General features: G+C 50.0%; 1 protein-coding gene across 2 annotated transcripts in view; it reads right to left on the bottom strand.

Annotated features, from left to right (window-relative positions):
• The window catches only part of SLC6A11 (solute carrier family 6 member 11), a 124,884-nt gene that overhangs the window by 96,570 nt on the left and 16,051 nt on the right, over positions 1-12,263 (bottom strand). For both annotated transcript variants that reach the window (XM_034955786.3, XM_034955787.3), the window contains exon 5: positions 74-206. In XM_034955786.3, the coding sequence (XP_034811677.1) occupies positions 74-206 (133 nt within the window). The remainder of the gene's footprint in view (positions 1-73; positions 207-12,263) is intronic.

Below are 12,263 nucleotides of genomic sequence, written 5' to 3'. Positions count from 1 at the left end.
GTTACTCTCTGGGTCATCTGTGAGCTCGTACCTTCCCCTGCCACGGTTAGCTGCTTGAAGATCGACCTCTTACCTTTCCTGTAGACTTGGTCCCCTTCCAGATACAGAAGTAACAGATGGTCCAGGCTGCCAAGAGACACAAGGCCAGCTCCCAGCGAAGGTTCCCGATGTGCTCGATCCCGTCGGAGATGGCCAGGACCCGGTGCCTGCAGAAGGGAGGGTGGAGAGTCACTGGGGCTGGGGCTGGCCCATCTTCAGCAAAGCTAGTACTGCAGAGGAGCAGGGATGGGCCCATGTGCTCATTCACCCACGTCCACCGTGGGCCAAATGTCTCCTCTGGGGAGGACTTGGGGCCTCCAAGAGGAACAAGACCCAGCCCTCTGGACCTTGGATCATGAATTCACTCTCTGGGGGAAAAGATAAGCAAGTCTGCAGATGTAGTACAAGAACAGCGTGGAAAGGGCTCCGATGGAGGATGCACCCAGCCTACCTTGGAGTTCCCAGGAGATCATATTACCAGTCATAAACATCCTATGTTCCTCCCTGAAGGGAGCCCATACATCCTGCCCTGCCAAACTTGAGGGGGGCCATTGGACTTGCTTTGACCATTGCTTGGCCAACAGGTGTCATTTCAGATAGAAGCTTCCAGAAACTGGTGGCATGGTTCTCCATCGTCTCTTCTCCCTAACTCTCCTGTCATTATGGAAGCCTGTGTCAAGACAGAGCCTTGAAAAGCCTGAGTTCCTAAGTGACCACCTGCCACTGTGTCAGAGACATAGTCTGAGCAGGAAATAAACTTTGTTGCTTGAAGCTGCTGAGCTCTTTGGGGACATTTATTACTGCAGCATAACCCAACCTATCCTGACTGCTACAGGGGGTCAGGGAGAGCTTCCTGGAAGAAGTGATATGTGAGTCAAATTGTGAAAGATAAGTGGAATTTGGTCAGAAGAAGAAGGAAGTGGAGATGGTTTTAGGTGGAAGGAATGGCATGGCCAGAAGTAGAGGATGGTGTGCTTTGGGAACAGCAAGCTGGGGTGCAGGGATCAGAAGGAAAAAGCAGGAAAGGTAAGCAGAGGCAGTAACACAGGGAGCCTTGACTATCATGCCAAAGTGTAGAGGCTTCCCAGAGGGCCCAGGCCACAGGACAGGGAGGACTCCGGGTGAGCTAAGCTAATGCCACTAGGCTCACTTCCCTCAGAACCCACCAATTCTTCAGAGTTGACGCAGGCCTGGCTCTCAGAACCCACGCTTGGGGTTTGTGTTCCTTTAAAGTCAAACTCGCCACGCTCCATATTGTGCAGAACTATGGCACCAACACAAACCCCCTCTCCAAGCTTGTTCCACGAACCCCATTCTGGCTGCCAAACCAACCCCCATCAGACCATGCCAGTCGCTTCAGCACTCTGTGAACGTCCTTTGAGAAAGGAGCTCCCATCCCACCAAGCATGAAAGCCACCCTCAGTGTCTGTCTCCCTGGGAATCCGCTTGGGGCCTGATTCTGCATTAATTACTCAATGACACCAATTAGCACTCGTCTACAGGCTCCCTCCAGCCCCAGCCCCGCCAGAGAAATCAGGCAGGTCCCCAAACAAAATCAGACTGTGTGCAGCCATAGATTTACTCAAAAGGAAATCAGCTCTCACACCCATAGCCAGGAGAAGTGGGAACATCCACTTAAATACAATACACATTTACTGAGCACCTACTAGGCACCAGGCACTATGTTAGAGCCTAGGATAAAAAAAGGTAAGCATCATATGGCCCTTGCTCTCTACTAGGATAAGGTGGACCAAAAAAAGGTCCAAGTTATTTATGAAAGAAAGGAGGCAGCCATTTAATTATAATAACAACTGTCATTTTATTTGCTTCCTATGTCTTAGCAGTCTTTGGCTTTAATTCATTTGAAAACTACAGGCCTTATTAAATGAGGCCTTTAAGAGAATCTATGAGTATAATAGAATAGCATGTCCCAGAGCATGATCCCTGGGCACCTGCCAGAAATACAAAACTTTCTGCACCCCCACCAGACCCACTGGGTCCCAACCTTTGCAAAGTGGCTCCCAGGGAGCTGCACTTTGTGATTTCCCCAAGGAGTTCTCATACACAGTAAGGCTTGAGCACCACAGAAGTAGAGTTTCTTGGTAATGAAGGAGTGATCTACAAATGCCACCTGAATCATTTTTAAACTTGTGTTTTGGAGGGAAGGAGGAGAGGGGTTTGAGGGAGGAAGTCATGGATCCCTTGAGAAGTTACCGAAGGGATGGACTTTCTCCCCAGAGAAACACACCGGCTCCCAAAATGCTGCAGGAATTTTAGGGTACCTACTGGCTCTCCTTTGCCCAGATTAAGAGCCCTGTGGGCTTACCCTGCCTTACACACGGCCACCAAAAGCATCCCCAATGCCCATCAGCTGGTGAACTATAAGGGACAACCCAGAGCTGGAAGGAATCTGGGCTGCTGCTGACGGAAACAGCCCAGGTGTACTCTGCACCAGCCCACTCCAGATGCTTAGCTTGTCACTGGAGGAACACACGAGGTCCCTACTGAGCCGGGGTGTATGCACGCGTATGCACATGCACACATGCACATACACACACACACACACACACACACACACACACAGACATGTGCCTTCTTGTTGAAGTAGTTGTTTTCTGAACCTGGGACCTGAAAACTGGAACCCACTTAGGGACAGAGGGAGAAAGCGGGACAGGCCCGCCAGGCACAAACTGGCTCAGATCCCCTCTCTTCTACAATGTGGATGCTGCAAACTTTTGAGTCATGCAGCCTGCTCCGGCACCCTCTCGCTTAATTGAACAATCTAATTCCCAGAATGGGAAGCAGATTACTAAAAGCTACGGAGGATGAATTGCTCTTTTGTTCCACCAGACACTATTTGAAAACATCCTCAAACTATTTTCCTTAGGTTTTACCAACGCTGACTTTAACTAGGAACAGACCTTTGGTTTCCAAAGGAAAGGGGGCTCAGGGGCCAGATTCTCAGCCTGCAGGGCAGTGGGGTTGTTTTGAAACCCACAAGGGCAGCCTTTGAGAGGATGGGGGCTGGGGCACTCAACTCCGGAGACTTGGAGAAGGCACAGCTCTTCCTGGGAAAAAGCTTTCTTAATGAGCCTCCCCCATGAAATGCTGGGACAGAAGAAAGGTCTGAATAAGGAAGAGTTTGCTGCCAACACCCTGGCCAAAAAAGACCCAGAGACAGACCTCCCCCGACACTGTTCAGGGAGCGGGAAATGCTGAAGCCTAGATGGGGCTCTGCAGAGGGATTCATTTACATAAGTAATATTTAGTGTGTACCTACTATGTGCCAGGACCTAAAGCAGATTCTTCATGAAGCACCCTTTTCAGGCCATAGTAGAGTATTTCTGGAGCTTTCCACCCAGAAGCTGCTCAAATCCCAGCCCTGCTCCTTACCAGCTGCTCCACCTCGGGGAAGCGGCATCACCTCTCTGAGTCTCAGCTTCCTCATCTGTAAAATGGGAATAATGATACCTACCTTCAATGGCTTTTCAAGTATGAATGCATCTAACCCTCCCCACAGTCCTTGAGATGAGCACAATTATCATCACCATTTCAATGACAGTGAACCTGAGGTGCACAGAGGCGAAGTAACTTGCCCAAACTCACATCCTCAGCAAGAAACAGAGCTTGGATTTGAGCCCAGGGATCCTGGCTCCAGAGCCCACACTTTCAGCCTTGATTCCTCCATAACCCTAACATCACCTGCCACTTTCCCTTCTTAACAAATTAAAGCTACGGTAAATGCATACCCCAAAGCTGCCTTACATGTCTCTGTGTACTAGGAGAGAGGATTGTACGGAACATGGCACTCACGCATTTAGTAATTTATTTAAACAATACTTACGAAAGCGTCATCAGTGTGCCAGACACAGAGCTAAGCCTGGGGGTCTTTAAAGAGCCCGTGGTCTAGTGGAGAAGACAGATAAGGAAATAGCAGCATGTGGAGAGGGTGGGCACAGAGAAAGGTGGGGGAAGCTCCCAGGCATAGCAGAGACCCTTGTGCAGATCAGTATCAGAGTGTGGGGTTGGGGGTCCTGAAGGGTAGAAGGAAAGTTAGCAAAGAAGTGGGGGGCATATGCAGGAGAAAGGCCCCCAAGGGCAAAAGCCAGGAGGCTGGGGAGAACGCCACGAGGCCAAAGAAGGGCATGGTGGGCTAGGTGAGTGCAGCTAGGGCTGGGTGAGAAGTTGGGTGAGGAGGCAGCCACATGGGGAGCAGGGGCTAGACTGTGAGCCTTGCTGAGAGGCCGTGGCTGCTTTCTGTGGATGACAGAAGCCTAGGGAAGTGGTCAACAGTGGTGAGTCCCCATCAGATGTGTGTTTTAGAACACTCTAGCTGCCATGGGAAGAATGAACGGTCAGGGTGGGGCAGAGGAGTCTGCCTCCATTTGAGCAAGCAATAGGGAAGGCAATAGTCCTGGAGAGGAATGGGTGACTGGAGAGCAGCAGAGGCACAAGGTGACTGCCTGGGGCAGCCAGCAGCAGGAAGAGCCAGGGCTAGGCTGACACCAGGCTCACGGCATGGATCCTTGGATGGGTAGGGTGGGTCTTTCGCTGAGCAAGAGTGAAGTGGTGCTTGGAATAGAGGAAGAGATCATGACCAATCATTCTTTCAGATAAGATGATCTGGAGGTGTTGGCAAGACACTCAGGTTGCTGCAATGCCCAGAGGCTACTGGGTCTCCGAATGCCACCCAGAAAAGACGTGCAGACAGGGGATTCATACTTGAGCCCTCAGCCTTTGGGGTATCCTGGGAGACCTGAAGAAGGGGGAAAGATGGGGCCTGCGACCAAGCCCCCACAACCCCAACATCTCAAGGCAGCAAAAGGAAGGGAGTAGCCCTTGGAGAAGCAGGGAAGGAGTGGGCAGAAAGTCAGGGGAGCAACCCAAGGAGGGGTATCCTCAAGGCAGAGGGAGGGGCATCTCCAGCAGGCAAGTAGCCGACCTGCAACCACTGCAGGCCAGCCTAGTGAGACAGGGCAATGCCTGCAGGACTTGGGACCAGGAGTGGGGAGGTCAGGAGCCACTGTTTGGTCTTAGAGTAGACTGGGTCGGGGGCAGATAAGAGGTGAGACCATGAGCCACGTGGCTCCTTCAGGAAGTTTGGCTCTGATGAGTTATGGAGAGGTGGTGGCAACTAAAGGGGCCACAGGGTACACGGGTTGTTTGATCCACATTTGTTTTGTTTTCAGGTTGGTGTAACTGGGCTAGTTCACCCGAAAGAGATGGAAGGAGGGAGAAATTTCAGAAACAGGAGGGAATGGGGGATAAGAGAGGAGGAAAAGAAGTGAAGGCCCTTACGATGGTGGCAGGGACAGAATCCACAGGTGGAGGTGTTAGGCCATCCAGGCATGGAGATGTCCTTTCTACTTGACAGGAGGGAAGGAGTGGGGGAACCAAGAGGGTAGCTCAAAAGGAAACTACATCCTTCCTTATTAAGAGACTTGGAGGAAGGAGCGGAACTGGGAGGAGATGGCAGTGATGAGAACTGTGCTCGGCACAACCTGACACCCTCCCCCATCTCGCTTCATTCAGTCCTCATGGCAACACCACCGCCAGGGCATGATTATACCCATTTCATGGATGAGGAAGCTCAGGGAGGTGAAGCAACTTGCCCAAATTGATATATATACATATTTTGAGACAGAGTCTCACTCTATAGCCCAGGCTGGGGTGCAGTGGTACAATCTCAGCTCGCTGCAACCTCCACCTCCTGGGTTCAAGTGATTCTCCTGCCTCAGCCTCCTGAGTAGCTAGGACTACAGGTGCCTGCCACCAAGCCTGGCTAATTTTTGTATTTTTAATAAAGACAGGGTTTCACCATATTGGCCAGGCTGGTCTTGAACTCCTGACCTCAAGTGATCCTCCTATCCTGGCTTCCCAAAGTGCTGAGATTACAAGTGTGAGCCAACCATGCCCTGCCCCCAAATTGAGAGTTGAAACCAAGTTCTTCTGATGCTGACACTCCCCACTGCTGCATCAGAAAGTGAGCCCAAGGTTGGGAGGGTGTCTCTCACTCAGGCCTTCTCCTGTGCCTGATGGTCGAAGGACAGTGGCTGGAATCCCACACATGTTCCCTCTGGGCAGCTCACACACAGGTGCTGAGTCTGGAGAGAAGGAAACAGTCTCCCACCTGAAGCTTCCGGCTCCCAGCAAAAGGGCTGGTTTGCCCAGAGAGCAGAGCTGGAGCAGAACTCCCTCCAGCCTGGCATCCAGGAGGGCCATGTGGGAATAGGTCCCAGCCCAGCCTGGGGTGGCCTCATCTTCATGTCGTGCACGGAGCCGGCAAACAGATCACCTTTCTTTAACCTGCCACTGAGGAAAGTGCTGCCAGGGCCCTGGAGACCGCCCTAAAAGCTGGCGCTGAGGGGCTGAGCTATAAATAGCCCTGCTGGTCTCCCAAAGCAACAAGCACACAAACCAAAAAAGGCCCATCACCAAAACAAATGTGCTTTCCTGGCCCCCGCCAGGGGAGCTGGCCGCTGCCTTGGGGAGTCTGCTCTCACTTCTCCAGGAAGAAAGAAGTACAGTCCCCTGCACTCTCCACATTTATGGGGCGACTCCGACAGAGTCCACGGCAGGGGCCCCTAAACCAAGCCAGGGACTCAGCCAGGCCTCCTCTGCAGGAATTTCAGGCCTCTACATCACACACTCATTCAGTCCATGCTACAGTGATGAATAAGCAGGCTGTTCCACCCTCAGGGAACTTACGGTCTAGGGGTATAAGGGTATCAACAAGGACCGTTACAGCTTGCATTTCTTACCTGCTCACCACGCCACGTGTAAAATCTGATCTGACCTTCTCTGCATCTTCTCAGGTGAGGCCAGCTATTATTTCCACTCTACAGATAAGGAAACTGTGGCTCAGGCAGGTGACATGCCCAGAAAGTGGGGACAGATCTTGAAGCCATATCTGTTCAATGTCAGAGGCAGAGCTCAGAACCACTGCCCTGTCTTGGGAAAGATGGGGAATTGTGTGATTATGAGTGTCAGTGGAGCCAGTACCCTGGGGAGCCAGGGAGTGCAATCAGGGACCGACATAGGCCTAAGGGGTCTGGAGCTACCTCTCCAATTCCCTCTGTCCCTGCAAAATCCTACTCTTTGGCCACACACCAGTCTCCATCAGTCCCCAAACATCCTGCACTTCCTCACATTGCAGAATTCACTCCTGTGATTCCCTCGGCTGGGAACATCCTTCCCAATTCTCCCCAGTTATCTATATTCTAACCATCCTTCAAGCACCAGCTCAAATAACACTAAGCCTCACAAGTGCTTCCTTGGTCCCCACCCCAACCCCAGGGCCAGCCCCTCCTGCCACCCAGGCTAAGCAAGTGAGCACCTCACTGTGTACCAGGGACTCCCAGGCCAGAGCTCAGCAAGCTTTTTCTGTAAAGGGCAAGGGAGTAAATTCCTTCAGTCTCGCAAGGCATACTGTCTCTGTCCCAACTATTCTCTATTCCTGCAGGGTGAAAGCAACCACAGGTCATTTGTAAATGAATGGGTGTGGCTTTCTTCCAATAAAACTTTATTTACAAAAACAGGCAGCAGCTGGGATTTGGCCAGTAGTTTGCTGACCCTTGTCCTAGGCTAATGCTTCCCAAAGAACACTAATCCTCCAATGTCCTGAGTTCCCAGGTCACACTGGGCTCTCATTTGAGAAAATACTGAACCGTAGACTTCCTTAGAGATGTTCAATGCTTAGTAGAATACGAAAGGGTCTGAGAAGTCCTGAAACAAATACATTTGTACAGCTTTATCTAACTCAATGTTTCTCAAATTTATTGAGAAGTGTTCCTCATTGAAATGGAAATTAAAACCACAAGAAATACCACTTCACACCTACTAGGATAGCTATAATCAAAAAGTCAGACAATAACAAATGTTGGTGAAGATGTGGAGAAATGGAACCCTCGTATATTACTGGTGGGAATGCAAAATAGTTCAGCCACTTTGGAAAGCAATTTGGCACTTTCTTAAAAAGTTAAACACAAAACCCAGCAATTTCTCTCCTGAATATAAGCCCAAGAGAATAAACATATGTTCAAACAAAAATGTGTGCACAAATGTTCATGGCAGCATTATTCGTAATAGCCCAAGGTAGAAACAACCCAAATGTCCATCAACTGATGAACGGATACACAAAATATGGTCTACCCATGCAACAGTATTTTATATAGCTACAAAAGCAATGAAGTACTGATTCATGCTACAACATAGATAAAGCTTAAAAGTGTTATGCTACATGAAAGAAGCCAATCACGAAAGACCATAAGTTGTATGGTTCCATTTATATGCAATGTCTAAACAAGGCAAATTCACAGAGATAAAAAAAATAGCTGAGTGTTGCTTGGAGGTGGGAATGGAGATTAATGGTGAATGGGCAGAGAGCTCTTATTTGGAGGATATAAATGTTCTAAACTTGTATTGTGGTGATGGCTTCACACTTGGTAAATTTACTCAAAACTGTACATTTAAAAGGAGTGCACTTTATGGCATGTAAACTACAATAAACTTTCTAAAAAGTTAAGAAGGAAGGGCTCCCCCCTCCCAACCCTGTTCCTGCTTTTCCAAGGCAATACTTCCTAACATCCTGCAGAACACACACTTGGGAAGACGTGTCAGGCGATTTTGTGTAGTTATCTTGTACACCATTGTTCAGAGGAAACTCAGGCTCCACAGAAATAGCTACCTTGTCCGAGATCACAAAACCGGTAGGTGGCAAAGCCTGGTCTTGAACCTGTCTCTTGATCCCAAGTTTAATGCCTGCGCTGCCCCTCTGTGGCTGGAGGGTGAGACTGAGGGCGGCAGGAGGGAGTGTGGGGAGGAGAGTGAATCTAAAAGTGGGGACTTTCCAGAGAAGCAGGCACTCAGGGAAATGCCTCAAAACTTAGGCCTCACCGGGAGAAGTGAACAGAGGTCCTGCAGGTCAGGAGGCAAAGTGCATAAGGGGAAGGTGAGAGACGGAGGAACTGCCGCAGCTGTGAAGAATCCATCACGGGTTCATAACGCAGCCATTCTCTCTCGCAGAACGTAGATCCCACGTGGTGGGAAGGGCCTCCCCCACCCCACGGCTGGGGTCCAGGCCCTCAGATTCCTGCCCATTACTCCTCCTCCCAGGACTCAAGCAGCTTAAAAATGCTGCCCAGGTCACGGCTGCCCTACAGGTTCCCCACATGTGCCCGAGGGGAAGCAAATCTGCATCAAGGAGCAGCCGGAAGCTCAGGCAAAGCTGGCCCACCTGTGCCCTGGCCCCTCCGAGGTGGTCTGCATTAAGGATTGCAAGAAGCCACTGTGTGTCGCGGACGGGTGGTGGCCAGGATAGGCGCTAAAGCATCAGGAGCAGCCCTGCACAAGGAGTTCGGAGTGGGGAGTGGGGGTCTGGTCCCAGCCTGGGTGCATCCCACTAGGAGACCGCAGGTGGTCACCTGTTTTTGGAATGTCACTTCATCCACCTCAGCTCTAAAATGGAAGTGAGGTTGGGAGGTCTGTGGAAGGGGAATGGATTGTGAGGAGCTACCGCTGACCAGCAATGTCACACTGTCCACAGCCCACTTCATGCCAACTGCACCTTTAAGTGCTGTCTATTTACACCCATTCTACAGAGGAGGAAACTCGAGCTTCGGCATTACCTGCTCAGGGTCCCAATTCCTAAGTGAAAAGGTCAGGTTGCCCCAGCTCTGGTGCTTCTCCCCCATCCTGCATGTCTTCCATCTGCCCCTTAGTGAGAAGAGCGCAAAGCACAAGCAAGGGATCTGTGTGTTTGGGTGTGCATGTGCGACCCTGGAGAGTTTTATATACTTCCTCATTGTTTTATTAAAAACAACCTGGTCGAGTTATTCTGCTCCTGACGGGTCCTGACTCTAAAGCCACTTCCTAAAGAAACCTTCTGAAACCCAGGAAGGACCCAACTCACAGGGCTTACATTGTTGTTGCTGGATGCTGAAGGCTTCTGTGAAGCCATTTCTCATGAGTTTCTTCCTTCATCCCTTCCTCCCTTTTCCTATGAAATATATTCCCCATCTGCTGAAACAAAACAAAACAAAACAAAACAAAACTTACTTCCAGAGCCTGAGTCCACAGGGCTGCAGAGAGGCAGCACACAGCAGTCCAACTCTGCACCTGGGATAAAGCAGGCAGCTGACCACATTTCACACACAGGAAGAAGCCTGGAACGGCAGAGAGATGCAGATGGCTGGGTTTCAGACCAGCTCAGGATCTGGCCCACCATGAGAGGCACTTTGGTCAGGTCCCTTAATCTCTCATGCCCTCAGAATCCCCCGTGTGAGATGAGAACTCATATACTGATACCACATCATCTATCCCCTGGGTGGATGGGTTAAATGAGGTCATGTGCTTAGAGGGCCCTGTGCAGGGCCAGGGTATACAGTAGGTGCTTAGTAACCAAATGTGACTTCCTTTTCTCTACTGCACCCAACAGGATGTAGAAAGAACCTCAGACAAAACTCTTGCAGTTCAGTAAGTTGCTGCTTCCTGTTCTATACTGTAAGACATCCAATGTGAAAAATACAAATACCCGTCTGGCTAATTTTATACACAAATATGTTTACTGTAATGATCAAGAACTCATAATAACAGGAGACCACAGCTATTCAGTATTTATTAAGCCCAGTTACTACTAGTAGTGCTATAACAACAATTATTCCCATTTTGCAGACAAAGACAGTGAATTGCAGAGAGATTTAAGCAACAAGCCCAAGACTAACAAGTGGAAGCAGCAGGATTCAAATTCTTACTGTTGGCCCCAAAGCCCAGGTCTCTAGGTCCCCACACCACACCACAGCACGGCACTTTTAAATAGCATTTCAACAACCGTGCATACAAGCAGAACCTTGATCCTCGGCTGAAGGGCTTTCAGTATAGTATTCGGATGGCATCATCACCAGAAGCATTAACTGGTCCATCTGGGAAGGTGTTCTGGGCAAGGAGCCATCCCTGGCATTGATGGCTTAGGGCAAATAGACCTTGGGTTCTCCCTCGGGCCTCCACCCCTTACACTTAATTGGCAGTGGGCCAGGCATGGTGGCTCATGCCTGTAATCCCAGCACTTTGGGAGGCCAAGGTGGGTGGATTACCTGAGGTCAGGAGTTTGAGACCAGCCTGGCCAACATGGTGAAACCCCATCTCTACTAAAAATACAAAAATTAGCTGGGTGTGGTGGCGAGCACCTGTAATCCTAGCTACTTGGGAGGCTGAGGTGGGAGAACTGGTTGAACCCAGGAGGTGGAGGCTGCAGTGAGCTGAGATTGTACCATTGCACTCCAGCCTGGGCGACAAGAGCGAAACTCTGTCTCAAAAAAAAAAAAAAATTAATTGGCAATGGAGAAGTGCTTCTTGGTGCCTGGCAGATGGGGGTCTTGGCTCTTGCTTCAGGGATGGCCACCAGGGTGGGTCTGGCTGGGGACAAGGGAGTGGAACTGCAGACTTTGGCATGCCCCTTCCTACTTCAGCAGCTTGGAAACCCAAATCCTGTTGTGTGCTGTATTTTCTTCTTTTACTTAAACCTACTTCCTACATTTTCTACAAAAAAGGACACAGATCACTTTTGCACTAAAGAAATCGAGTGTTCACTGGAAAACCTGCTTCTATGAAAGGGAACTGACGGAAGAGGAGAATTAAATTTCTGAACCTGGGAACTTGTATGCTTTGACAGACAGGACAAAAAGGAGAGTAACAGGAGTGGTACTAAGAGTACAGGGAAATACTGGCAGGAGGAGACTCAATTGTGAACAGAGTTCTCTCTTAGAGAGCAGGGCTGGGGAGACATATTTATAGGTTATATTTAATCTGACGTACAAACATATCCCATTTATATGCCTATTGTGTTTTCATTGCTTACAACAATAATCACCATTTTTAACATCAGTTAAATATTCAACAATTAGAAGAAGAAGGTCACAACACCCTATTAGAGCAACAAAGTGTTGATCTGGGTTTGCTTTGGTGAATTGGCGAATCTCATGAGAGTGCTGCATGTGGCCCAAGCCCCTACTCAGCACAAGTCTGGTGTGTGTCCTCAATGGGACCTCCTCCTGCTCCCCCAAACCCTAATCAGGGATCCCCAGCGCCTCCCTGGTGGGGAGGAGTAACAACGGCCCTCTCCTTGAGAGAAGAGATCCTCTGTGGGGCAGCTGGTGGGTGGGTTTGCAGGGCACCGGGGCTGCTCGGGGCCACTAGGAGCCAAGAGGCTGGCTTTGGGTTCTGGGAAA

The sequence above is a fragment of the Pan paniscus genome, chromosome 2 (assembly GCF_029289425.2).
Source record: "Pan paniscus chromosome 2, NHGRI_mPanPan1-v2.0_pri, whole genome shotgun sequence".
In the NCBI taxonomy this organism is placed as follows: domain Eukaryota; kingdom Metazoa; phylum Chordata; class Mammalia; order Primates; family Hominidae; genus Pan; species Pan paniscus.
The sequence above is the reverse complement of the archived record's forward strand: the minus strand, read 5'-3'. Positions and strand labels throughout refer to the sequence as shown.